The sequence below is a fragment of the Apaloderma vittatum genome, unplaced genomic scaffold (assembly GCF_000703405.1).
Source record: "Apaloderma vittatum isolate BGI_N311 unplaced genomic scaffold, ASM70340v1 scaffold12889, whole genome shotgun sequence".
Taxonomy (NCBI): Eukaryota; Metazoa; Chordata; class Aves; order Trogoniformes; family Trogonidae; genus Apaloderma; species Apaloderma vittatum.
In genome coordinates, this window is record NW_009733575.1 from 7,454 (window position 1) to 35,344 (window position 27,891).

Sequence of the window (27,891 nt, forward strand, 5' to 3'; positions counted from 1 at the left end):
AACAGCACCTCGTATTTGTTCACTGTGTCTCTGGCAGCAATCTAAAGGAAAGGTAGCAGTTTGATGAGATGGTAGAGCGAGCTCACAACTATGCCTCCAGTGAGTCTCTTCCTTCTGACAACTGCCTCTATTAGTGTTGGAAAAATGATAGTATGTTGGATCATGGATCTTAAAGGTAACTTTTTTTGTCACTTAACTATTTCTCTTCAGCTTCCTTGTGGACCTTCATGTTCGAGTCTTCGTCTTCCAGTATATTTCCATTGGAAGGTAGAATTTCTTGTAAAGGTCTACACTTCTGAAACACTTTTTTTTTTTTCCTTATTCCTACCCCTAATTCCAAAGAAGGAAAGTTTGTCTCTAACAGTCTTAATATCAGCAGGACATTTGGTAATCTTGGTTTGTCATTTGTGTTATATGTACACCATTATGCAGGTCTTGATTTGTAAGGCCTTTAGTTTTACATCTGGATACCTCTGACATGTGGAATTTCCAAGAATATTAGTCACATAGCTTTCCTTCTGGCAAAGCCCTGAAGTTTAGTGACAAGTGATATCTGATTCAAGAAGGCAGGAAGTTGATTTTTCTTCCTATCTAGATGATTGCTTGGGACAGGGTAGGTCATCGCAGTAAGTGACTCTGTGTTTCCCAGTGCCTCTGAATTTCTTTGACTTGATGAACCATGAGAAATGCAGTCCAGCTCTATTCTCCAAGAAGTGTGTGCTTAGAGTGCATCCACATTTGTTAGGCTGTTTGTCTTGATCAGCAAGAAGTTTGGGCATCATCATTTCTTTCGGGAAATGCAGACATTCAGGAATAGATGATGTTTTTAATTTTACTAAAAATAAACTTTTTTTTGTGACAACAGAACCAAAGAGGAGAAAATGTTGTACGGGCTTTGAGTGGTGCTGCACAAAACCCCAAAGAATACACCATGTGAACTCCTCGCCGGGTTGCCAGAGGTTTTTGTCTGTAGACAGGAGTTTCCAAAGAACTGTGGAAAATATTATGCTATCTTTAGGAAAGAAAAGATGGGTAGAACGTTTCCATGACTACTACCACAGATTTTCACCAGAAGTAGCATTAGTTTTGATAGTGCAGAGGGGATCCAAGATTTGCTATGAAGAAATTACTGTGGGTGAATTTAAAGTGGCCATTGAAAGACTTTCAGTTAAGCCACAACAAAGCTGCTGAAGAGGAGTGAGGCAATTTGAGCCTCTGTGGTTTAGTCTGGGAGAAAGGCTATATCCTGAAAAGTCAAAGAGGAGATTTATAGCAAACAGACATTGGGTGGCTGTAAAAATAAGAGAGAATTGTTTTATTTTCAGTCCTAAAAAAATTATTTGTGTGTTCACACTGAATAGGTCTAAAGATGCTAGCAGTAGATGTGGGCTAGATGAAATCCTGAATGTGGTCATTGAATTTTTCACCAGCAGACGGGGAATCAGTAAAATAATGATTGAAAAAGAATTTATTTTAGGAGATATTGCGTATATTGCAAAAGCTTCTTTTAGAAAATAACTTTGAATTGAATAGTTATACAAATTAGGTAGGTATATAAAATAGATACGTGACTGTGTGTTGGCATTTTGTTTGTTTACTCCAGTGAGGGACTACTATGAAATAAATTATTGAACGCATTACTAGTTGAATTGGTAACTTCTCAATGGTGAAGGAAACTTAATTTTTTCACCTTTAATAGAAGAAACAAAAGTTGCAACTCAGGCTTGGAAGATAATTCTTGTGAAGCCGTTAGGTAGTGAGATTGAGGTAAAGGCAGGTGAATTCAAGTAAATCCTATGCCTGTACATTCAGTAACTGAAACAATAATGTAAAGTGCCATGGAAGGGGACTAACAGAACTCTGAGAGGAAAATGAAGATTATTACCTTAAAGTCAGAACCAAAATTAAATGAAATAAATTAATACACAAGTTGGGAGATGAGAGAAAACTATGTAAAAGTACACTAAGGAAACTTACTGACAGTGAAGTTGGATACTGTCGTTGATGTTTAGAAACATTGGAACTTTGTATGGAGAGGCTACGTAATAGAAATGAGGTGAAATTCAGTGTTAAGAAATTAAGATATTTCCTGTCAAATATTTCTTTAATTTAAGAACTTTAGGGCTTCAAAGTGAAGGTGTGAAACTATCATGAGACTTACTAAAGCCCTGAAATACAAAATAAAGGCAAATATAATCTTGTGAGTTTGAGTTGTGTTTCAGACAAAAATGGAGAATTATTAATAATGTCACTGAAAGCCTGAGATCTGATCTGGGCTTGTTGTGTAGGCTCATGTTTGTGGCCAAGAGCAGATTGACTACGAGTGGCTGCAAAGCCATTTTCCTGTTAGGCATGTTCTTTAGCTCATGGCTGTCCATCTGGTGTTTTGAGTTCATTTTGCTAATTCTAAAACATGTCAAGTAATTCTTCCAAAACGCTTTAGAAGTAAAAGAAGTTTTGTACTCGTATTTGTCAGCCTGAACTTCTTTTTACAGTTACAATCTAGGGCTTCCCCAGATAATTTGTGTGTTTAATATATAGGTGGTATTAGCCACCTAAACTAAAAATGGGGAAGAAAATGTAACTGCCAAGCATATTGCAAGAAACTTGAATGCTTTAAGCTCAGACACCTAAATGCAAGAAGAAAGGGATCTCTAAGCTGTTAGGAACGACATAGGGAACTTCTGGTGTTCTGGTGTTTATCTTTTTATAGGACCTTTCACCTTTTAAACAAACATTTCAGGAAGAGCCTTTTCAGCAGAATTATGCTGCTGAATTACTTACCTGTATGCTCAAGTTTTTCTGTTGCATTCAGTACAGTCCATGACTGATCTTGAATAAAATAGTTCTGTGTCCCTTAACAGTTTTTTAGATCTCAGTTGGCAGAATAGAGTAACGCTTGAAGTGGTGCCTCAGGTGTCTTCTGTGAAAGTCAGTTCTGATCATCAGATTTCTTACAGATGGTTGTCAGGGAGCAGCGACTTAAAACGAGGCTCAAATAAGAAGCGCATTTGGATATCCTGGTTTTTTAAATCTCTTAAAACTCTTTGTGCTAAGTGAAAGAGGAGGAGGTTAGAGTAGGCTTAATTATACATTTGATGTATTTTAATTAGGAAACCTCAACTGTTGAGAGTCTGTATACACTCATGTCACTTTATTTTAAAGCAGAAAGTGCACAGGAGATCACTTACCTCCTGGTGATTCTGTGCTTATGGAATTTGAGCTAGGTAGTGTGTTCGATACAACACTTCAGGGCATTTGAAAGAGACCTTTAAAAGTTATATAGCATAGTTTCCTAAATTTTGTATCTCAGAGTTGCAGATATTTACAACGAATTGGAGATTCTGCATCTGTATGAAGATGCGTGGAAATGTGGAGATGTTTCGAATTTGGTTTGTAACCTGTTTGGGGTTTAAAGGGGGGATTTAAGGGGAGATCTAGCAGCAGAATGGAACACTAAAAGTCAAGACCTGATTCACAGCCCATTGATTTAAGGGGACCGTGGTCTTTCCACACAGGTTTTTAGCTATTGTTTATGCTAAGTAACTCCAGAGTGCAGTGTTGTACATGTGGAAATCATCATGGGTGGCTGCAAGTGCTGATCTACTGAATTACGTAAGACAGTACTTGGAAATGATAGGATGAAGAAAGGGCCCTCTGCATAAACAGTGGCAGGGTTAGAGACTGGGGGTGGGGAAGGACGGAAGGATAGCACTGCTTTCTTTGCAGGACTGAGCATTTTCAGTGGTTAGACCATTGTCACCTAAAATTTCTCAGTTTTATTTTTCTTGTAGGCCTTACCTGGATAGAAAGAACACAGGGTTGTTTTGAAGTGTGGATTTGGAGTGCAAAAAACCCCCTGTACTGAATTACAAAGTGAATTAAGCAAAAAAGTAGCTAAGACCTCTTCATGTCTGAGTGAAGGCAGGGGAGTATAATTAGTTTGGCTAATTCCATATATGGAGAAATGTTAATATTTATTAGTGCTTAGCTCAGACTGTATACTCTGCCTTACAGCTCTCAGTTCATTCTTAATAAAATATTGCATTTATTCATGCCTTGCAGTCTCAGAGATAAAAGTTTTGTGATCTGATGTGAAGAACTGGCACACGGATGTGAGAATTCTGTGAAACTTTGCTTTATACCATCTAAGATTTCGGAAGCTAAGTGACAGTGTGTAAAGGGCAGTGGCTGAAAGTGCATGGCTACAAAAATTAAGAGCTGGAAGCAATGTAAAATGGTACATGTTGAAGAGTAATTCTTGTCTGACTCTTTAATTGCATTGTAGAGGAATCATGACGACCTCAGGAAAAGAGAATTTCCGACTGAAGAGCTACAAGAACAAATCTCTAAACCCTGATGAGATGCGTCGCAGGCGGGAGGAAGAGGGTCTTCAGCTACGGAAGCAAAAGAGAGAGGAACAGGTACTGTACTACAGCTAACAGTCCTTAAACAGTCTTGTCTTTCTGTCTTTGACTCTTTGTTTCTGCCGAGCCTCTTCTTAGTTGTTCCTGCCTTCCCAAATTCATACACAGTTGGTCTGAAATCAGTCACGTGCAGACTTTACGGCTTCTTCAGCAGGCTCTACAAAACTAGAGTTGACCAGAGCATCTTGAAGATAATTTGAACGAAGCTGCCTGACCTTGCACTGCAGATGGCTGAGGAACACTCGTTTTTGTTTTTTTTTGTTTTGTTTTGGGTTTTTTTTGTGTTGTGGGGTTTTTTATTATTTTCGCTACCTGAGTTGTGGTGGCTCTAAGCTGTGTTCAAAGAGTGGTAATCTGGGGTGAAATGGAAAGGAACATTGCAGCTAAAACAGGAGAAGGTCTGACCAAATCCTTAGAAGTTGTAGTAGTGATTTCATTGAGGGAAGAAATAATTCGTTGACCTGATTCATCTCAGTTTTCTATCTTTAAGTTTCAGTTAATTTATGAATTCACAAAAATTTATGCCTTGAGTGATGGATTTAGTATATGTTGTAAGCAAACTGATTTGAGCAGAGTGCCTGGAAATGGAACTTTTCTACTTGCTCATGTCTTACTAGTTCTTACTGCTTTGTTCTCATTGCAAAGTGGCAGGTGCACTGCAGGTTTAATTGGGAAACGGCAGCAGTGGCAAGACAGTGAAAAAACAGCTGATAAAACAGATAGTTTGTAGCTGAACAGTTCTTCCTTTTGTTTTAAGTTATGTTCATTGGAAACTTTAAGGAATTTGTTCAATTTCAAAGAAAGCTGTGATGAAGCCTTTTTCATTCATCAGTGTTGAGGTTTCTGGAGTTGTAGTGAAGATAGTAATACACTTATGTTTGGAATGGTAGGTCAGGCCTGTAACCGGTTCTGTTTAGTATTGTTTTCACAGTGTCAATACCATCTACTTTCAAGGAAAGGCAGGGGAGAGTTCTGAGAGACAGCTGCAATACTTGTTGAATTTGTTCTGTATCTGCAGGTAGCATTTCCAGACTACTAGTGGCAGAGAATGTCATAGGTCTTATTGTAAAGCCATTACTAAATGAGGAAAATTAGGAGTAATTTTATGTCTTACCTGTGCCTCTGACCTCCTTTGGACCTGGTTACTACCTGCTGGCTAAATAAAGTGTGTGGCAGTTTTGCCTTGTTAAGGAAAATTGTTAGTCATAACTGGACTAACAGGGGAGCAGAACTGGAGTTGCAAGCAGAGTCTGCAGCTCTACGATTTCAGACCTTGTACAGGTACTTTCCTTTTATGTATTTGGCACATAGCTTATTGCAACTTGTTTAAATCCCCTGTCTTCTGTGTTTTGTTTTTTTTTTTTTTGTTGAATGGGCATTTCATATGGTTGCTTAGAAGGAATAGCATTCTATAAGGACCCCTATCACTGACCTAAGATTGCTCTAGCCTTAGCGATTTCACATACTGGTTCATAGAGTCACAGAATCATTAAGGTTGGAAAAGACCTCTAAGATCATCCAGTCGAATCATCAACCCAACATTACCATCACCACTAAGCTATGTCCTGAAGTGCCACATCCACATGCTTTTTGAATACTTTCGGGGATGGTGATTCCAGCACTTCTCGGGGCAGCCTCACCTCAGTTTCAGTGCCTCAGTTCCAATACTTTTCCTAATATCCAATCAGACCCTCTCCTGGTGCAGCTTGAGGCTGTTTTCTCTTGTCCTATCGTTAGTAACTTGGGAGAAGAGACCAACACCCACCTCACTGCAGCCTCCTTTCAGGGAGTTGGAGAGAGCAATGACGTCTCCTCTCAGCCTCCTCTTCTCCAGACTAAACAATCCCAGCTCCCTCAGCTGCTCTCCATCCCCATCTTTTCTCAAGACAAGAGTAGCAGGAGGGCTGTGCCAGGTATCCTGCCTGTCTGCAGTGCTGCGAATCTGACGTGGCTCAATGCTGGAGCCTTGCTCCCTGAACTCAACAGACCAGGCAGCGCCCGCGAAGCCATCTTGTCATTGCTAATATTTCTTTCACTGAGGTAGATGGATTAAGGGGAGAAACTATAACCTCTCTAGCTCTCCTCATGACATCTCAAACTGCCTACCTTCTCTAAGTGGTAACAGCCAAATTTTATTCATCCCAGTATAATTTCAGTCCCCTATGATCATAGAATCATAGAATGGTGTAGGCAGTTTGGAAAAGAGAAGGCTTGAGGGGGACCCAACAGCTGCCTTCCAATACCTGAAGGGAACCTACAGGAAGGCTGGGGGGGGACTTTTTACAAGACTTTTTGTCCACTGATAGGACAAGGGGAAATGGGTTTAAGTTGAAGGAGAATAGATTTAGATTGGACCTTAGGAAGAAATTCTTCAGTACGAGGGCGTGATCATCCTCCAAAACCTTCTCTTTGCCACTGTAACACAATTATCTCAGTTTCTGCAGGGTTGGGCAAAGATCTGTTATACACAGCAATTTTTCTTGTCTTTGAGGCCTTCTTCTGTGAGAAGGCAGTTGTCTAGAAGCTAGAGTTAGCTTGTAGATGGAGGGGGATGGTGAAGGAGAGAAAGGAATATCAGTGAGAATTTTTCGGAAGTGTTGAGAACCAATATTCTAGCACATTGCTGATTTTATTTACTCTGTAACTAAGCTTTCTCCGTTTATGGTCAGGAGGAGTCCTGCAGCTGGTGTACTAGCTTCTTTCTGGTGGTAGCACATGTCATTTTTATTACAGCTTAACATAACATGCTGTGTATATTATGGCTATATAGTATATACTAAATACTGTCTCTCTTTAGTTGTTTAAACGTCGAAATGTTGCAACAGCTGAGGAAGAAGCGGAGGAGGAAGTGATGTCAGATGGTGGCTTCCATGAGGCTCAGATGAACAACATGGAGATGACGTCTGTAAGTGATGAGCAAGGAATACACTGTTTGACACTGGGTGGGCCTGTTGGGCAGTAACTTGAGGGGGATGGAATTCCAGAAGAATGTGAAAAATGGCATTTAAGAGCTTATGGAGATCTCTTACGCATCTGTCTTGGTGAACTGCTGTGAAACAGGTTACATGAGAGAAAAATGCTATGGGTAGCGAGTGGTTGCTCAGCGAATATGCATTCAAGAACGTTAAGTAAAATGTCATTGGTTCAGACAGGCTAATTTCTTCCTGGTTTTGATATTCACCATTATAGGTAGTTTTGTCAACTCTTGCCCAGAGTTTTTTTTTGTAAATCTGAAATTCATAGTGCTTGAAACAATGAAAACACAAACCAGACAATGAGTTATTGCACCTTAAAAAGTAAAAAGGGGCTCAGTGGAAATCTTTGTTGATGACCTTTCAAGTGGCACAATTTTTAGCCAAGGTGTTGGAAACGTGGCTAGATGCAGCTTAGCTATCTCCATGTGTCACCTCCCTGGAAAGAAAAATGTTAAGGGATTTGGGCTGTAACGCAGAGGTTTGTAAGGAAGTGCAGTCCTGACTTAAAAGCCTGACCACTGATCTTCATGCTTGTATCTGTGTTCAGCGTATGCAAATGATGATTTCATAGAAATCAAGGTGGCCTTGGTTTCTGTTGGCAGTTATACCAGCTGTGAAAATTACTCAGAAACAGAGAAATTCCTTAAATCATGTGGCAGATCACTAACAGAATATATTGTTTTATTCTTCAAGATAGTCTTTAGATGTCAGACAAGTTTGAATATTTGGTTAGAGTGTTATATGAAATGAATAATGAAAAGGAAGGGAACCTATACAGTTTACTATTTTAAATATCATTAATTTCAGGGTCTGAACGATTGGAGCTGTTAGCTCTTATAGGCAAAGCTTAAGTATTTTCAGCACTGTAATCTGTCTCTCTATCTGAGAGTTTGGGTCAGATTTATCTAAGGATTTAGATCAGAAGTGGAAGAAAAAATCCGACTTTCCTTATGTTTCTTTGCAGGGGTTTACATGTATGATGAACAGAATGTCAGATTTTACCTGGCATAAGGAAGGTTGCTGATGTATTTTAGCCATATTAGTGGAAACTGTCAGCATTATGGAAAATTTAATACGCTTACTTGATTATGATGACAAGGATTAGGTTTGTCAACTCTTAAAAATGGCAGGTGATGTACATTTTGGTGTAAGAGAATGAATCAGAATATACATGTTACAGAAGCCTAAACAGTAGTGTAATCAAAGTGGTATTCTTACATAAGAGTAATTGCTATTCCAATTTAAACTAGCTTTTCTTGAAACTGACAATTTTACATTTATTTTGGAGGAGGTGAGATAGAAAAAAGGGGGAGAGAATACCAGTGAGAGATTCTGAAGTGTAATTTTCTTGCAGTATCTTAAGTAAAATTTTAATTTTGGCTTCCAGGAAAGCAAGACTACACTTAAGAATGATGCTGCTTATGTAGATTTATATGTATAATTTGTTGTCCTTGATGATCTTATCTGTTTTTACTCAACAAGAGATAAACTTGGCCTAGCAAATGTTGTAACCTTTTTACTGCTAATCCCAGATTTTGTTTTCCCTCTTGTTCTCTGTTGCTCTTATTCTGTTTCCTCCACCTGAATCCTAGAGTGCAGTCATCACCTCTGATATGATTGAGATGATTTTCTCCAATAGTCCAGAACAGCAGCTTTCAGCTACCCAGAAGTTCCGAAAGCTTCTTTCTAAAGGTAAGGGCTGAAATTACTTGTGGAAAACTGTAGAAGCATCTCATGCCTATGTTTTTACTTTGATAGCAGTAAAGATTGAGTTTCATACAGACACTTCTGGCTGAAGCTCTGTTTTGCAAAGTGTCAGCTAGATGTGTGTAATAGTCACTTCTTTTCTTTAAATCTGTGTAAGTACCAAGTGATTTACATGTGGTGTCTACTCCTGAGTGTAAGTTTAACTATTGTAAGCAGTGTCTCTACGGCTCAAATATGCTGATACATGGAAGTGTCTCTGCGTGTGTGCCTGCCGCAGTGACTTCACAGCACTGCTGCTGTGAAGCTGGTCAGCCTAAATTACTGAGTGCATTGGTGTTTTGAATCATATTATCACAAAATTTAGACTGGAGCCTTCTTATGGTGACAGATAGGAATCTATTGCCTTTTAATAAAGGTAAAGCAGTATTGTAGAAGAACACACTCGGAAAAGAAGGGTCAGTGTGTCATTGAATATTATTTTGATGCAGTTGTTTGAGAATTTCCGTACAAAGAAATGAGTGTACCTAACTTTGCTTTTTATTTTAAATAGAACCAAATCCTCCAATAGATGAAGTTATAAGCACACCAGGAGTGGTGGCCAGGTTTGTGGAGTTCCTCAAACGGAAAGAAAATTGTACATTACAGGTATACAAATACAAATGTATCTATCTTCCAATATTATGAAGGGATTTGCTGAAGCCAATTAGGTAGAAGAGAATCAGTGATTTGTGTAATTAACTGTACTTCTGTTTTTCTTCACTAGATTAAAAAAGGTATTTTTATCTTTAGGGTTTCTAGCAAGATATCTGGAGACAGGGGAGAGAGAGATATGCCTGAGTTGCATTGTGTGATTGCTAGGATGAAGTCTTTACACTTTGTCATGTAACAAAAGCAGAGTTTGAAATTTGTGCCTGAACAAATTAAAAGCCATGGAACTAAACTTTAATGTTTGTCCTTTTTGTGCTAGTTGAAGACACTTTTAAGTCTTTAGAATTATGACTTTTTTTTAAATTAAATTAAAAAAAATTAGAATTAGAATTACAATCCGTGATGGTAAACATAGAAACCTTGGTTTCAAGGTTTACTTGATTTGGTTTGAGAAACTAAATTGTGTCTGTTACAGTGGTGGTTAATTTGTCATGGACTTGCTTCTTGGAGCTTTGTCTGATTCCATCTGTCCTTTTTTCTAGTCAGAGTTCTTTCTACTGAACTAGTAGAAAATGAAAGTAATAGAGAAAAAGAAGTTAACAGGCAACCATTAAGTCAAATACATAGATTAGAGTCAGTATTCTTTCAAAATGCCAAATGAAATCCAAATTTTGGTGAGTGGAAATATGCAAAAAATTGATACTTTTCTATGTACACATTAGAGAAAAGGTATCATTTATAGGAATTACTTTTCGGATAACCACAGAATTCCAATGGTCTGTTAGCTACCTTTGAGGAGTCTGCGGAGGGTAACATAGAGTATGTATCAGATTCAAGGCAGTTGATTTGCAGTTCTAGTGGAAAGTTTGTAAGCAATCTGATATAAAAATAATTGAATGCTCTTTGTTACTTACAGGGCTCTAGCATGGAAACCTAAGACAGACAGACAAAGGGAAACAAGATCCCAGTATTTAAAGGACATGGTTGAATAGGAAAGGATAATAAGGGTAGAGGGTATTTCATCAAATGCAGATACATCTCAAGTTTAAGAAAACTTCAGGAGCAATCATAGCTTGAGTGAAATTCTCGTGGCGTTACTGGTATAATTTATTAATTTTTACATGGAAAGAGCAAAAGTCAGTCAAATCTGAAACTTCCAAGTTTGTCCTAAGGAGCTGGTAGCAAAGCATTGAAAATATAAACCTGAGTACATTGCTCTAGATATTCCATCCCAACTGGTTACATTTTCCTTCATCTTGCCATACATGTCTGCCTGCTTGGCAGTTCAGACTCTGCAGGTAGAACTTTTTGCTGTCATCAGTTAGTAAGTTCTCTTGACCTCGTTTTTTAAAACTTGCTTTTACTCTGTCAATGTTTCCCAAAGTGTTCCTTGGCACAGGTGTAGATTTTGGGCTTGCCTGACTCTAGCCTAGCTCCAAAAGGAAGGGATTTTCAACTCGCGCTGGAAACACTAAAGTGCTCTAGGTATTTGTATGGTGGATTGCATATGGAAACTCTTCCATGTTGACGATCTTGGAACTTTATGTGACTTTATGCTCCATTTTTCTTATGTGTTATAAATGGACTATCCAGTAAAAACTGAGCTTCTAGTATCAGTGGTAGGAAGGTCTAATATGTCTGAAATTCCTCTACGATTTCAAGATTTAAAAAGCTTCCCTCTTCTCCGTGATCACTTAAACCGTCTGTGAACAAGTACATTTGTCTTGTGCAAAATCTCTAGATGGAGAGAGAGCTTAAAAAAAGAACAATACCAAGACTGTCCCTTGGATGAGGTTTTCTTCCTGTTAATTTAATGATCCTCAAGTATTTTGTTTTTCTATCCTTTTCCATTTACATGTGTTTGTTCCTTAGTTTAGATGTTCTGGAGCATCAAGTGTCCACAGTGGAGAGAGAGGAGAGTCACTGTTAGGTAACCTTTCTGTCACTTCCACCATCTGAAATGTTCAGTGGTGCTCTTACAAGGGCATCATCTAATTTGCCCTTGATTCTGGGTAGGCGTTGGGAAAAACTCAGTTTAAGAGAGCTACATTCCACTAAAGATGGGGAGATCTTATTATTAGCTCATAATCAAAATGTATTTTGTGAATATTTGAAGTAAAGTATAGATTTGAGCACAAAGGACCTGGTATTTTGTACATAGTGTTTCTTCTCCATAATGAGTGTGTTACTGGAGAGAGTGTGAATCTCTTGAACTGTGAATACTTCAACCTGCTGGCATCCATTAGGAAGCCAAAGGGCAAGTTCTGAAATATGAGCAAGCAATTTCTGTGGTTGAAACATGACTAATAACAATCCTCTTGTAATGTATGACAAAACACGGTACTCACTTCAGAGAAAGTAAAATTACAGGAAAGCAAATGCATTTCATGTTGACCTTGAGCTCTGGCCTGAATATTTTCCTTCTAGTTCATTAATGATGAGTCTTTTAGCTTTGACATTGTGTGTTTCTGCTTTATTGCAGCCTATATTCTCTGTGTATTACAACAATTTATTCTGGAATCCTTTATTCTGATTACATCTTACCATCTTACCGACCTTCCTGGTTGGTCAGGAAGGCAGGATTTATTGTATGTTTCAAACTGTAGTCTCTAATAATGAATAACCCTTGCAAGTCTAAGCTTAACTGTTGAGTTGATATTTCAGGCTCATTTCAGGATTCTGTGCATCTCCTTAGCAGGAGTTGCTTTTATGATGAAATCCTAAATGTAAGTCCTTGCTGCTCTTCAAAGATATGGAAAGCATATCAGGATTTTTCACTCGAATGCTGATTAATAGAATTCATTAGTGTCAAAATCGATCATTTATAGCAGGCAACTTTCCATTTTTATTGTTTGTTTGTTGATTTTTGCCTTTTCATTCAACTTTTGAGCAGTCTTTTAGTTCTGTGGATTCTGAATGTATCTGACAGGATTTAAGTTTGCAAGTGTAGTGTAATAAATTTTGGACTGAGAAGCTTACAGAAATTTCCCAAAATCTAGATTTCTGAAATCTCTATCAGGTAGTGTTAAAACTTGCATTTTGGCTTAAATAGTGAATGTTTTTGCATGTTGAGATTTAAAATAAAAATTAATTACAAACCCAGTTAAATGATGCAAAGTGTTAATTCAGGATCTCAGTTTTGTTTTAAGTCTTTGTATAAAAACATCAAACACTAATAACTCTTGCTGATCATGGAAAAGAATACTTTGCTATAGTTACAGCGTTTTATCAGATTGTGATCACAAAGTTTTGGGTTTTGTTTTTTGTTTTTTAATGGCTTTTATTTGCTTTATGCCCATCAAGTTTTGTCAAACAGTGTCTTTTTGTGAGTGTGTTCAGAAATACAGCTGCTGATTCAGTGAATGCAGATATCAAATGCCTTCTGGGAATACTAATTTTTTTCCTATAGGTTCTTAGCTAGTAAGGAAAGGCAGAACAGACCAAAGGTAATAACAGTTGAATAGCAAAAAATAATATTTGTAAAGCCACCACAAACCTGATCTTGTTCTCGTAATGAACTGCAAATTTTGATTTCAGGTGATATTGATAACTCCAACTGTATGGTTCCAATTTTTACTTTGCAGGTTGTCTGTGTTAACTAGTAATATGGCATGCTTTCTGTATGCCAATTCTTTCTGTCTTTAAAAGACATTTAGTCTTTTTTGGTGTGGCATAGGAGACTCCTAGTAAACAGTCTTTTCTGTGTTCCAGTTTGAAGCTGCGTGGGTACTGACAAATATTGCCTCGGGAAATTCCCTTCAGACTCGAATAGTCATCCAAGCGGGAGCTGTCCCCATCTTCATAGAGCTGCTCAGTTCAGAGTTTGAAGATGTCCAGGAACAGGTAAAGATTAGGAATAATGTGTTGTGGTTTTGTGTGTGTGGTGGTTTGTGGAGTTTGTGTTGTGTTTGTGTTTGTGTTGTTGCTTTTTCCTTCCCCAGAAAGGAAGAAGGCTATCCTCTAAGAAAGCCTGTAGGGGAAATGTAGTGTTTGGCAGTTTTGCATGACGGGTCCTTTCTACCTTCTATGTGTTAAGATATCTAAGCAAGTATTTTTCATTTTCTGGAAATCATATATTAAGCACAGCCAGTGGAATAATGCGTTTTGATCTTTAATGGGTTAATACTTTTCTGTGTATTGAGGAATTCAGTCAGCCTTGTTTAAAAAATCACTGTAGAGAGGCAAAGATCGTTCTTGTTTCTCACAAAGATAAAGCAGGAGTGGAAATTATAGTTTATTGTCTACAGAGAAAATTATAGTTTTTTCTGTACTTTGTTCTCTATGTTCCTTACAAAGTAGACAAATATTCTTTAAGGCCCAAAGACCAAACATTTGACTCAATAATTTCTTCAGGATTCTGTAACTTGTGTTTGAAGAAGAATGTATTTCAAACATATAATCTTACTTTGAAGATTTAGGTTGATGAAATATTAATCATGTTAACAAACAGACTTTCAGTTAATCTTAACCCTAACTTGAAATTATGTACCTTTAGTGGACAAATTTGACTAGCTTTGCATCCAGGTATTTGCTTTTGTTTCATTGTCTGCTCAATTAGTAAAGCTTTCTTTTTTCCTATACCTACTTACAGACTATAGCTTAAGCTTTTCTTGAGCAAATGGAGTTAAACTCTGAATTCTAATTGTGAGGGTATTTCTATGGTGATTAATTTGGGTTTTTTTTTTGTTGACCTTTTTCTGAACATGTCTTTGTTTCAATATCCTTTTGTGGTGGTGAAATTACAAGCACTGAATATTCCAGTAGCGCTCTTCCAGCAGTGCTGTTTGCAGAGATAGTACCTCATTTTCATTTCTGCTTCATACTTTGGTGCGTAAATATCCAAGATGTCTTTGCGGATTCTTTGCTACAGAAGCTGTCTGCGAGCTCAGGTTAAACCAATTACCCGGTGTGATCCATTGTTCTTTACAGAGTCACTGATTTCCAGGGTTCGGTTCTCCATCCTGTAAGTGTGACCTCTCTTCTCTGTTCCTAGATGTCTGACCTTGCCTTTGACTTTATTGAGCTGCATGACTGGAGGATCCATAAGCATCGGATCGCTTTGTGTAACTTGCCTTTCTTTCTTGTAGCTGGCACAGAATGTACCACCTGCACTTAAGGTTGCCTAAGATTTTCCACGAGACAGACAGATTTTCGTTTTTATTTTCTCAGTTGCTTCTAACTTTCTAGTAGTTCTGCTCTGCAACTTTCCATTTTCAATGGCCTGTCTCAGGCAGAATTACTTTTTACAAGGTTTTTGAAGGGAAGTTGAATTCAGGTGCTTGAGAAAATGATATTAAAGGAAATAAGTATTTTTTGTCCTTTTTAAAATTTATTAGCTTTCTTTGAGGAAATGCATTTGTCTCTTGTTGCAGAAACTAGAAACGTGATAGGGAGCTTGCCAAAATGTCAGATAAATGCTATGTTCTGCCTATGTGGAAATCCATCCAGACTTACCTATATGATGCTTTTTGGAGTTGCTTTTTTTTGGAGGGCAGAGTGTAGAAATTGGTGGCAATACTTTCCAGATTCAGCCATCACTTATACAGTGCTGTTCCTGAAGAATGATTGCTTCTCTGAGTGTGGTAAAGGCTACTCCATCTTCTAGCTTGGTTTTTTTCGTTAGGTTGTTATCATCCCTGCTCATGTTCAGGGAACAGGTGGGAAGAGCAACCCTCTTTAGAATGAATTGTGCAGCCTTCAGCCTTAAGATGTGTGAATTAGCGGAAGAGCTTAAGGGCCACAGTTAAGTAGTTTATCTGTCTCCTTCCCCCTCTGCCTCCTAATAAACTGCTGTCATGTTCAAGTTCAGATTGCAGGCAGGGGCGTATTTTTCTATGCAATTCGGATGCTGATTCCATGATCTCTGTTACCAGTAAGTCACTAAATACCGGTAGCAAATTGCTCTGTAGTAAGCTGTGCTGAAGAAGGAAAATGTGCCACTGCAAAGTGCTGCCTCCCCCTTTTCATGGTGGATTTCAGTGCTGCAGGTCTAGAGATTACAGCCCTGCTCACAGCTAACCCTGGGTTTAAGGCAGGCCAACAGGAAAGAAATACTATTTTTTTTTCCAGAAGCTCTTAAAAAAAGCCCAAACACTTCACTGTAATACCTACTAAACGAAAAACTGGAAGCATTAAGCACTAAAAAGTTAGCTGTTGTACTACTGCATTACAGGATGGCATTAGTACACAATTGCATAGTATTTTTCCAGATGACTCTTGTCTCATTCAGTATATGCACACATTGTTGCCGTGGTAACAAATAAGTGGGTAGTAAAGGAGGCTTTTATTTGTCACACTGTGGCCCTGTTTGTTAAAGCTGGAACACATTACAGTGAATGAAGGAGAAAAGGGAAGAGATTCTTACGATAAAAGCGACTGCAGGTTTCTGCTATCTGTTCAGCTATCTACTGCTTAGTGTCCGATGCTGGACAGTTTGCTTCTATCAGTTTTCAGTAAGTGGGTACTAGTTCTGTGCTTCTTGAATGCTTAGTGTGAAATATTTCACTTTAGTTTTCGTAGTTGTGGATAACTCAACACTTTTGCAAGTGACTGTTAGTTAGGTCTGTTTTGAGCAGATCTGATCCTGGCCTTCTCTAGATGGACTTCTGAAACTGGAAGATATTTGCTCATAATTTTCTCCTGTCTACAATGGTGATTCTTACTTTGTCTCGTAGTAGTACTGTTAATATTATTTGCAAGCATCTCTTGCTACATTTGCAACAAATTACAAAAATACAGGAAAATACAGACAAGGTAACTACGTGTTCAGGGCAGATGGGCCAGAAGCTCACCCTACAACCATATAGTAAGGGAAGAAAAGAAAAAGAAATATGGAAGGTTGTATGCAGTAAGCCATTCTTTGTGCTGAGTGGGTTAGTAATTTCCTGAAGAGAAATATTAGTGGTAATATAATTTGAAACATGTAGCATTCTTTTAATTTGAATTACAGGCTAATCATTATCCATTGATTTTTGTCTTGCAGTCAGTCAGTCCTATGGACTTATGACACTGAATTCGTCTTTTATTTCAAACTTTACTTAGCAGTTACCTCATCATATTTATAAGCCATTTTTAATTGAATGTGTTGCACTGGTTTTTACATATGCCAGTTTTTGAGTCTAGTGTGATTCTAAATCAGTAGTTTTACAGAAGTTTGTCTGACGGAATCTTTATTACTATGTTTATTAAACAACTTATATTTTAATGAAATTTTGACTTATGTCTTTCTACATGATCTGTTTCCCATTAAGCTATGCAGGCTGACATTTAATGACCTTACCATCCCTTAACTCTTTTATTGTTTGCATTGTGTATCAGTCTTTCTCAGATTGTATATCTTCCTCTGTGATCAGGCATCAAACCACTTGGCATCTATTTTTCCTGTTTAAGAAACTGAGTTTATTACAGAAGCTACATGTCCACTATTTATGAAAAACACTTTAGTTGCTTTTCCCCACCTCTCCCCATTTCTGTTTTCGGTAGACTGATTTCTAGATTTAGTCAGTGACATATGTCCTGGCTTTCTTCCACTTCCCACAATTTTTTCTTCCAAAAGACATCTAGAAATTTAGATATGCCAGCCTGAAATTATTTATATTGAAGGACTCTATTAAAGCCCTTTAGACATGCTTAAGGTCAATCTAGCTTCAGCAGTGTCTTAGCTGCAGTCCCTTGCTGAGGTATTTAAAACCCAGATGTCAACTCAGGTTTCCTTGATGAACGCTGAATTTCCTTCAAAAACCACGCAGGGCATTACGCTCCCTGTCCATGATGACTGAGATTGCCTTGCAGTGACAGATATGTGTCATTGTGATCTGCTGGACAGCCGGTGGCAGGAGCATCCCCAGCTGCTCTGTTTTTCCCTCAGTATTTTTCCATTTCTAGCTGTACTGCTGTTACTTTCGGCAACCATCGTTTGTTTGGCAGAGGTGACCTGTGAGTCTGGTGTCCAGGTTCTGTTTGGCTTTTACATCATCAGTCACACTAACTAGGTCTTGGCAATCGAAATCAGGAAAAAGAATTGAGGCATGAAAGAAAAAGAGTTTAGGTGGATAAGATGTGAGAAATAAGGAACTCTGACCACCTCAGCCACTGAAAGAGAGGTGTTTTCTGTGTTGGGGCATGGTAGACGTCATCTCCTAGGAATTTGGCCTTCCGATATCCTTCCTGGTGTCCACTTACCTGGTCACACTTGTATGCAAGCTAATCTGCGCCATCTTTATCCCAGCATTAGATCCATTTCCCAAGTCAACAGCCGAAAGTAGAGAAATTGTTGATTCTCACTTCATTGTATTTCTTTTCCACCAAGAGGCACAGACTCTACACTCTAGTGGTGGTTGGTTTAATGCTTTGTTTAAATATCCAAAGAACTAATGAAGTAGTGGCTGAGTGCCTTCAGAATTCTGGGGAAGGTGGAGGGTTGTCAGAAAGCAAATGGATTATTCAGAGGAGTTACCATATGGCTCAGGAGAGCTCTACAAAACTTGCACTTCACTGTTATTGATTACTGAAGTTGTCCAGAATTGCATGAAAAAACACTGGAATTGAATAATGAGTGAAATAAACTGGAGACCTGCAACAATCCCTACTCCGCTATAAGCAATAAATGGAATTTTATGCAGGTGTATAAAAATTGATGCTGTGAATTGACATGGCGGCGTTTGCATTTTCAGTTTACACACAACTTTGGTACCTGAGGTGTTGGTTGGAAAGTTAGACTACAAATCTTAAAATTACAGTTTCTTTTCATCTTCAGGGTTAGATGTAAATATTGGAAAGTATTGAAATGGATTTTTTTAGAGTCAGATATTTTTTTGATTTAATGAACTCTGAAATTTAATGAAATAACCTCTGCAACTCTCCAGAAAAGTAGAAGATAAAAAAAAGGAAGATAAAAAAAATTAGGATGTGCAGAATGAAGCCAGACTGTCATGGCAGGCAAGGTGTTTGCATCTTGAGGAGTACACAGAAGGAGCAATGGAAATTGTTGAACATTATTCAGACAAACAAACCATGAAGACAGTTGTCATGGGTCACATATGGGAACCATGACAGAGCTTTGTATTTATAGCAGTATCTGATGGGCTTGACTTATGTTCCCCACTTACCTGAGGACCTCAAGTAGTTCCTTAAGGAGACATTTTCCTCGTTGAATGAAACCTTGCATATTTTCCTGAAAGTCTTTCAATTTCTTTGCGTCTTGTGTACTATTATTACAAGGATTTCTTGCAATAGCCTATCTTACCAGGTCCTTTGATACCAGACTACTTGGCCAGATCTCTCTTGCCATAAAAAAATCAAGAGTGGAAAAGCAGTACAGATGCTATTTGACTTCTCTGGTCAGACTTTTTGATGCGAGATTTGCTGTTGCAAAACCAGTCTGTCATTCAGGGTCAGAATGGATTCTTGGATTAAGTGATTATCACTGTTGTCAACCCTAAAAATAGATACTGCTATAATGGCAGAAACAAAGCCCACAGACAAGTGAGATGCGGCCTCCGGGAGCATTTTAACATGTTGTAGGGGTGTCCAGGCAAGGAGATTGTATCTTCATGCAAAGTTATGCACATGTTCAATAAAAGGAAATTATTGCAAATTCTAACTTTTTCACCCCTAAACATTTTTTGGAAGATCTGTGAGTTTATTTAGAACTATCTGAAATCTTTGATTCACTCCTCGGGCTTCACATTCCTGCAGAAATGCAAACGTTGCAGTGAGCAACGAGCGTGGCTTGTTACAGTTCTAATACAAATGACATTTTTCAGGAGGTGACATATGTTCCGTCTCTTGAGCTAATTTTTTCGTGTAACTGCCTTCTCTGCCTTGACTCCATGAAGCTGCCAGACCTAAGGTTATGCTTCTGTTACAGACAAGATGTTGTCAGAAAAGCTGTAAAATAAGAATTAGAACGATAAATAAGGTTTCATGACCAAGATTGGTTTTGGGGGGACGTTGTTTAGTAATAGTGGTGCTGTTCCACAGCAAAGGTCAGTATATCCTGGTACCCTGTCTCTGACTGTGAAGCAATGAAAAACAGTAGGAGAACAAACCAAACTAATCCCTTCCTGGAATAGTCCCCATGTCTCTTAACAGCTTGCAGTTGAGGGACTTCAGATCAATCTACCTATGGTATTATTGGTAAAGCAGGTGCGGAGGAGTCATCTTTTTATTTTGTATCTAGCAAGCTGACATCTGTAGCTACGTTTTGTGTACACATCTGCATTGAGCTGTATTAATTTTTGCAGGATTTGCTGGTGGTTTGGGGCTTCAAGGGTGATTGGAGCCTGTTTTGTAATGTAGCATTGTTTTGCCACCATTTAAAAACATGGTACAGTAGAATTCTGATGCAACAAATCAGTTGTCATCATATCAATAAGTAATAATTAAGTTTATTTCCGATTATCTGAGAATTTTCTTTGGGTAACAAATGTGGCTTACTCTGTTTTTTTTTAAAAAAATTTATGTAGTAATTTATTTAGTAATTTATTTCAAGTAGAGATATGGAGAGAAAAGTGTGTTTATCTCATGTGAGGAACTTATGTTCAGTTAGAGAAAAAGTTACGCAAATAAATATGTATTCTTCATGAAGAGAAATTTGGGGAGGGCATTCAGCTGCTGTCTATGACAATAGGATTGCTTTTGCACCTTATATGCAGTATTGCAAGTACATCCAGTGGCTGTGTAGGCGTTGTATGGGCCTTGCCAAATAAGTAGGTCCATATATCTGTTTGATATGACACTTTGCTCTCTGTTAACTTGAAATAAATACCAAATGTTTTCATACGCTTTCTTGTGTGACAAAATATTGTTTGTAAATCACATGGACAGTGATCAAAACCAATTAATTCTTTTATTCTCGTCATATTACAAAAGATGGATTTCATGCTTCTTTGGTTTTTCTCTTGGCGTTTTGGATCTTTTCTTCTCAAAATGAAAGGTTACAGTAGTACTGATATTCAAGGGAGAAGAAATCTGTCCTTGCATTTTGCTGTGTGTATCATAATAGGCAACACTGGTTCTGTCTTACATGGTTTTCCCTTAAAGAATATATGCCAATGCGTATCTGAACTCTTTGATTCTGAACATTGGTTTATCTTTCATATAGATTCTTATTTTCATCTTAGTCAGTGTCGACATTCTTAATAATACACTGTGTAAACAGCGTGTGCTTTTGTGGCTTCTTAGGAAATACTAATACGGGCTGTTCCACACAAACATTTTTGGGTAGTTACAAACTTGCTTGACCTGTGCTATGAACATCTGGACTTGAACCAGCTCTGAAGCAGGAGGAGTGGTAGAATTAGTATATTACTAAGCCTGAGGAGATAAGATCAGCTCTTGTATTGTGGACAGAGCAAGGTCATGTCTGCCTGGAAAGTCTTTAGAGACTGTTGGTTGTTTTGATATTCCTCTTAGATCTGTGCAAGTACTTCCAAATCATGTAATGAGCTTGAGTGTCTGTATGTAATACTTGACCAGAATGCGTTCCCTTTCTGTGTGTTGTCCAGGATCTAATACGTATGCTGAACTGGTTGAATTGTGAGAATAAAAGCAAATACTACTCTCTTTTTCATTGCAGGCAGTTTGGGCTCTTGGAAACATTGCTGGAGACAGCACTATGTGCAGAGATTATGTATTGGACTGTAATATCCTTCCCCCCTTATTGCAGTAAGTTTGTTTTAATGTTTTCTAGAATTTCGATGAGTGTCTGGTAAGACTGAAGTTTGTTTTTTGCCTTGAAGAATAATGATTTTTTTTTTTTTAGTTGTGCACTAATCAGACTTTTTAATCGGTCTCCTGAACTACTTTTGTAATGAAGCTAAAGGGAAGGCATTTTAGGAGCAGCTAAGCTGGAACTATTTTATTCTGTGGAGTGGGTGGATGCCTGAGCTTATTATAGAGTCATAGAATAATTTAGGTTGAAAGGCAGCTCTGGAGGTCATCTAGTCAAAGCCTATCTTCATAGCAGGTGAGATCAAATTAGATTGTTCAACCACTTAACCAGTCAGGTTTGAAACACCAGAGGTAGATTCCATTACCACCTGTGGCACCCCGTTGCAGTATTTGACCATGACGTGATGAAAAACAAAGTTCCAATAGCTAATGAGAATTTTCTCTTTTACCTCGTGACCATTGCCTCTTGTCCTGTCCCTACGCACATTTGAGAAGGATCTTGGCTTCCTCTTCTCTGAATCCACCTGTTAAACTGTTGTAGGCAGTAGTTACATCTCCCCTTATACAGCCTCCTCCTGAGGCTGTCCAAACCCAGGTCTTCAACCTTCCTATTGTGTGTCATTTCTCTAGTCTGCTAATTATCTTGATAGTCCTCTGCTGAAGGACCATACTATTGCTGAAGTGGTGACACCATCTTGTGTTGTCATGTCTAAATGAAGCTTGCTCAGTCTCTGCCTGTTTGCAGCAGCGGAGTTTTCCGATGCTCCCATAAAGACATTGGTACATTGTGGGATGGTTATGAGAAAAAGAAAATGAATAGTGGAGAACCTGGGTCTTGCCTTACTACATTCCCTCTATGCCAAAGAGCACTATGGCTAGTCATTACTAGGTTGTCAGGAAGGTGCCTCGTTTATGTTCGTGTTTTGTGTGACTTAACTCCACAGAATTCTTTGTCAGTGCTAGGATTGATCTCACATAGGGAGACTTAAAGTGTAACAATGGCTGACACAGCTTGGGTCAGCATGATTAGTCGTAATACAAGAGGACAGTTTTGATGTGCATAGAATCATAGAATGGCCCAGGCTGGAAGGGACCTTAGAGATCATTTTAATCCAGCCTCCCTGTCTCCAGGGACGCCACCTCTCAACTAGATCAGGGAACACATGGGGACCTTTTGAAGGTATCAGGTATTACAATTCATCACGTCGTTGGGCTTCCTGTGTCATAGGAGCAGAAGTTGAACCCTGCAGCTGTTGCTTGGGTGCCACTTCTTAACTGCCGTGGGGGTTTGGCATGGTCTGTAAGATTTTGTTCTAACAACAACTTGAAGGGCAAGGCTTTCCTGTGCTGGGACTGGAGCCAGCGCACACAGAAAGTCTATAAACGGTGCTTGCTGTCTTGAACGCTTGGAAACTCTGAACCTGGTCACACTTGCCTTCCAAAGGATGTTTTATTTTCCTTTACTAGCTAACATACAAAAGTGTAAAAGTGGAGATAGTAGTCTGACAATGATATAAAAATGCAATTCAGCAAAGAGAGTGTTCTCCAAAACAACCTGCATGTCCTTCTACTTCAAGGAATTTTGTCACAGTTCCTGTGCCTTTGGACTATTAATCTGCCACATCAGTATCTAAGCAATTAAGTGAACACCCTTTTAATGTAATGGTTATTGTTCTTATCAGGATACTAGGATCTTAGCATGTGTTTAGTATCCAGTCATCAAGCATGATTTTCCTCAGGATGTATTTTTAAAGCAAAAAAATCAAGCGTAGCTTGTCCTGGTGCATGATAAAATGTAGGCCTGAGTTTATTTTAATGATTTATGGAGTTGACCCTACAGGATTGCTTGGGTTCAATTTTTAAAAAGCAAAGGTTGATCTTTTTTTTTCTTTCTTTTGTTGGTTTGTTATAGATTGCTTTCAAAACAGAACCGTCTCACTATGACCCGAAATGCTGTATGGGCTCTGTCCAACCTCTGCAGAGGGAAAAATCCTCCTCCAGATTTTGCCAAGGTAAGAGATGTCTGAAATGTGTTGTAAAGTAGTGGTAGCCAAGTAAGCAGTAAGGGTGGTGAAACTTAAACTGAGTAGTAGATTTCTTCCAGAGTTTCTCTGAAACAATGTAATGGGCTTCTTACAGGTTAAGTTTTTGAATGTATTTAGTCCTTGGGGCAGACCTTCACAACGACTGTTGTAATATATACCTGCCACCTGTTTTTCTGTAACTATTCCTGTACTGGAGACGACCATCCCACAGCAGAACAAAACTCTGTACGACTTGGATGCTGTAGTGCAAAGTATGGCACACCTTAGCAGACGAGTATGAGTTTAAGTTGCCAGACATTGTACTCTGGAGGCTAAAGAATTCTCATAATGCTCTTCTGCGAGCATGATCCTCTGTACTTGTGTACCTACAGCCTTGTGCAGAAGCGCTACCTGGGCCTGAAATTTTCTCATTATTGAACATTGAGATGCTGGTGCTTAGTCCTTCAGTGTCACATACAAAATTAACTGACATGTTAATAGATCTTTTAATTGCACAATGTATATGTCTCCTCTTAATATCTTACAGGTTTCACCTTGTCTAAGTGTGCTTTCCTGGCTGCTCTTTGTCAATGATACAGATGTATTAGCTGATGCCTGCTGGGCTTTGTCCTATTTGTCTGATGGCCCCAATGATAAAATCCAGGCTGTGATTGATGCAGGAGTCTGCAGAAGACTTGTGGAATTGCTGATGTAAGAAATTTGTTCTGAGTAAATGTACTATCCACTCTTTTTTGTAAAATCAAGATTCCAGCAGTAGGAAGTTTAATTAGATATGTCTGGAAAAGTAGTAATTTCCAAAAAGCAGGATTCAGGTTTTAATTTTACCTGTCTATGATCAGTCTTCTCTATTTGTCATGAGGAATAGAAACAATAGAACTTTTCTTGTATTAGTTTTGTTATTTCTTAAAAGATTTTTTTTCCTGCACCTAACAGCTGCTTTTTTGTAACAATCATAATGCATACTGAAATGTGTTCTCTGTATATAATTTATATATATAAAAAATATGTGTATGCGTATATATCTACACATATATCAATAGGTATATAATATATATCCCCTGCACAGCAAGCTCACTACCCTGGACTTCAGGAGAGCAGACTTTGGCCTTTTCAGAGATCTGCTTGGTAGAGCACCATGGGATAAAGCCCTGGAGGGAAGAGAGGCACAAGAAAGCAGCTGGTCAGTATTCAAGGATCACCTCCTCCAGGCTCAGGAGCAATACATTCCAACAAAAAGGAAGTCGAACAAAAATGCCAGGAGGCCAGCATGGATGAACAAGGAGCTCCTGGACAAACTAAGAAAGGAAGCCTACAAAGGGTGGAAACAAGGGCAGGTAGCCTGAGAGCAATACAGAGAAATTGTCCAAGTAGCCAGGGATCAGTTTAGGAAAGCCAAAGTCCTGACAGAATTAAATCTGGCCAAGGGACATCAAGGAAAACAGGAGAAGCTTCTATAGGTATGTTGGTGTTAAAAGTAAGATCAGGGAAAACATGAGCCCTCCCTGGAAGGAAAGGGGAGACCTGTTAGCTAGGACATGGAGAAGGCTGAGGTACTCGACTTTTTTGCCTCATTCTTCACCAACAACTGTTCCAGCCACACCACCTAAATCACGGAAGGCAAAGGCAGGGTCTGGGAGAAAGAAGGACTGCCCACTGTAGGAGAAGATCAGGCTCAAGACGGTTAAAGTCCATGGGACCTGATGATGTGCATCCACGGGTCCTGAGGGAACTGGTGAATGAAGTTGCTAAGCCACTGTCCATCATGTATGAAATGTTATGGCAGTCTGGTGAAGTTCCCACTGTCTGGAGAAGGGAAAGCATAACTCTCGTTTTTAAAAAGGGAAAAAAGGAAGACCCAGGAAACTACAGGCCAGTCAGTCTCAGCTCTGTGCCTGGCAATATCATGGAGTGGATGCTTGTGGAAACTATGCTAGGGCACATGGAAGATAAGGAATTGATTGGTGACAGCCAGCATGACTTCATCAAGGGTAAATCCTGCCTGACGAATTTAGTGGCCTTCTATGACGAGGTTATGGCGTTGGTGGATAAGAGCAGAGAAACTGATGTCATCTACCTGGACTTGTGCAACGCATAAGTGTTCCACGTGACTCTAAACTGGAGAGACATTGTTTTGATTGACGGACCGCTTGGTGGATAAAGAATTGTCTAGATGGTCACACTCAAAAGAGTCGTGGTGAATGGTTCAGTGTCAAAGTGGAGACCAGTGACGAGTAGCATTCCTCAGGATGATATTGGGACAGGTACTGTTTTACATCTTTGTTGGTGACATGGACAGTGGAATGGAGTGCACCCTCAGCCAGTTTGTTGATGACACCAATTTGTGTGGTGTGATCAACACATTGGAGGGAAGGGATGTCATCCAGAGGGAGGTGGACAAGCTTGAGAGATGGACCTGTGCAACCCTCATGAAGTTCAACAAGGGCAAATGCAGGGTCCTGCACCTGGGTCAGGCCAGTCCCAGGCACAAATAAAACTGGTTACAGAGTGATTTGAGAGTAGCCCTGCAGAGAAGGACTTGGAGGTGTTGATTGATGAGAGCCTCAACATGACCAGGAAATGTGCATCTGCAGCCCAGAAGGCCAACCGTGTCCTGGGCTGCATCAAAAGGAGCATGACCAGCAGGTCAGCAGAAGTGATTCTCCCCCTCTACTCTGCTCTCCTGAGACTCCACCTGAAGCATTGTGTTCAACCATGGGGCCTTCAGCACAAGGACATGGACCCGTTGGAGTGAGTCCAGAGGAGGGCCAAGAAGATGATTTGGCTCTGGAGCACCTTCCTTGTGAGGACAGTTTGAGACGGTTGAGGTGATTCAGCCTGAAGAAGGCTCCAGGGAGGCCTAATAGTGGTCTTCCAGTACCTGAAGGGGGCTCCAGGAAAGCTGAGGAGGGACTGTTTACAGGAGTGTGTAGCGATCGGTTTGAGGGGTAATGGCTTTTAAACTATAAGAAGATAGGTTTAGATTAGATAGAAGGAAGAAAAGCTCTTCATTGTGAGGGTGCCAAGGCACTGGCACAGGTTGCCCAGAGAAGCTGTGGCAGGCCCCTCCCCGGCAGTGTCCACGTGGATTGGGCTTGGAGCAACCTGGGCTAGTGGGAGGTGTCCCTGCCCATCGCAGGGAGTTAGAACTAGATGGTCTTTAAGGTCCCTTCCAACCCAAGTCATGCTGTGATTCTGATTTTCTGTGTACTATTGAATTCCGTCTTATAATTAGCTGCCAATGACATTGCTGAAGTATAGCAAAGATAGAAATGTAAGAAATAGTAGAATTTACTAGGATTTATAGTACCAGGGACTTGAAACATAAAAATTGTCCTAAACCGTTAATGTAGAAGAGTATATGCATGCTTTAGTCAGTGAAGTGTGGCTGTGGGAGTTGGGGCAGGAAGACTGGTTTATTCAGCGCCATTTTGTCAGATTTAAGGGAAGAATATGGAGCATTCAGTTGCCCAAGAACAAAAAATAATGGTTTTCAGTGATGTAAAGAAAAACCAATATTAAGGCATTAAAGAGTAAAGCAAATCTAATGCTGGATTAATAATGTATTACCTAAGGTACTTTTTTAGAAAGAGATATTTGCAGTTGAGAAAAAATATTCCTTACTTCACTCTTCCTATTCCAATCCTGATGTAACTGATGATTGGTGGATGCATATGATGACAGAAGATGATCCAACAGCAGTGTGAGTTGAACACGCACAGCTTCTATTCATGTTCCTCTGTCTCACGCTCTGCCTTTGTGTGCGCTGCATTAAGTGTATTTCATAGCTAAGGCTGATGATTTTTTCCCTCCAAGGATACATATACTCTGAAGTATTTGTACTCTTTCAATTTCATATTTTATTTTTATGCTGCTGAATGATATCTTAAGGTCTAAATGTTTAGAAACCCTGGAAAGTCTTACCATTAGTTCAAAAGCAAAGAATGTTTTGATTCAGATTGTGAAAGCTAAGTCAGGTTTAGGGAAGCTTTCCCCTGGCTAATGGATGTTCCTTCCTTGAGGATGTCAAGATAGAGATGTTTCGGGATGGTTAACGCTTAGATCTTTCCTTGCTGATTTTAGGCACAACGACTACAAAGTTGTATCTCCTGCCTTGCGAGCTGTTGGGAACATCGTTACAGGAGATGATATCCAGACCCAGGTATGGATTCACTTCTTTTTTGTTGTTCTACAGTTCATCTTTCCCTTAGTTGTGGTAACATGTTCACAAGCACTGACTCTTGGTCCTTTTGAAGGATTGATGACACTAGTTGCCTCAAAGACATGTGGTAGTTTTCATAGGCTTTCTGTTCAATCCTGAACTGCTGATGGTTCTTAGATAGCTATGCCTGGGATTTGTGTTTAGCTGTGCAATACCTTTGAGGGTATTTTTTCCCTTTTCCCTTTTTTTCCCTTTTC

General features: G+C 39.1%; 1 protein-coding gene across 1 annotated transcript; it reads left to right on the forward strand.

Annotated features, from left to right (window-relative positions):
- Positions 1 to 4,294: 4,294 nt before the first annotated feature.
- On the forward strand, positions 4,295 to 27,688 carry LOC104267802 (importin subunit alpha-5; the record flags this gene model as incomplete). The annotated part of the gene is made up of 9 exons (XM_009875953.1): positions 4,295 to 4,424; positions 7,225 to 7,332; positions 8,995 to 9,094; positions 9,660 to 9,754; positions 13,469 to 13,600; positions 21,336 to 21,424; positions 23,343 to 23,442; positions 24,002 to 24,165; positions 27,556 to 27,688. Coding segments are annotated over exons 1-9 (1,050 nt in total), but the record flags the coding sequence as incomplete, so codon positions are not given.
- Between the last annotated feature and the right edge of the window lie 203 nt (positions 27,689 to 27,891).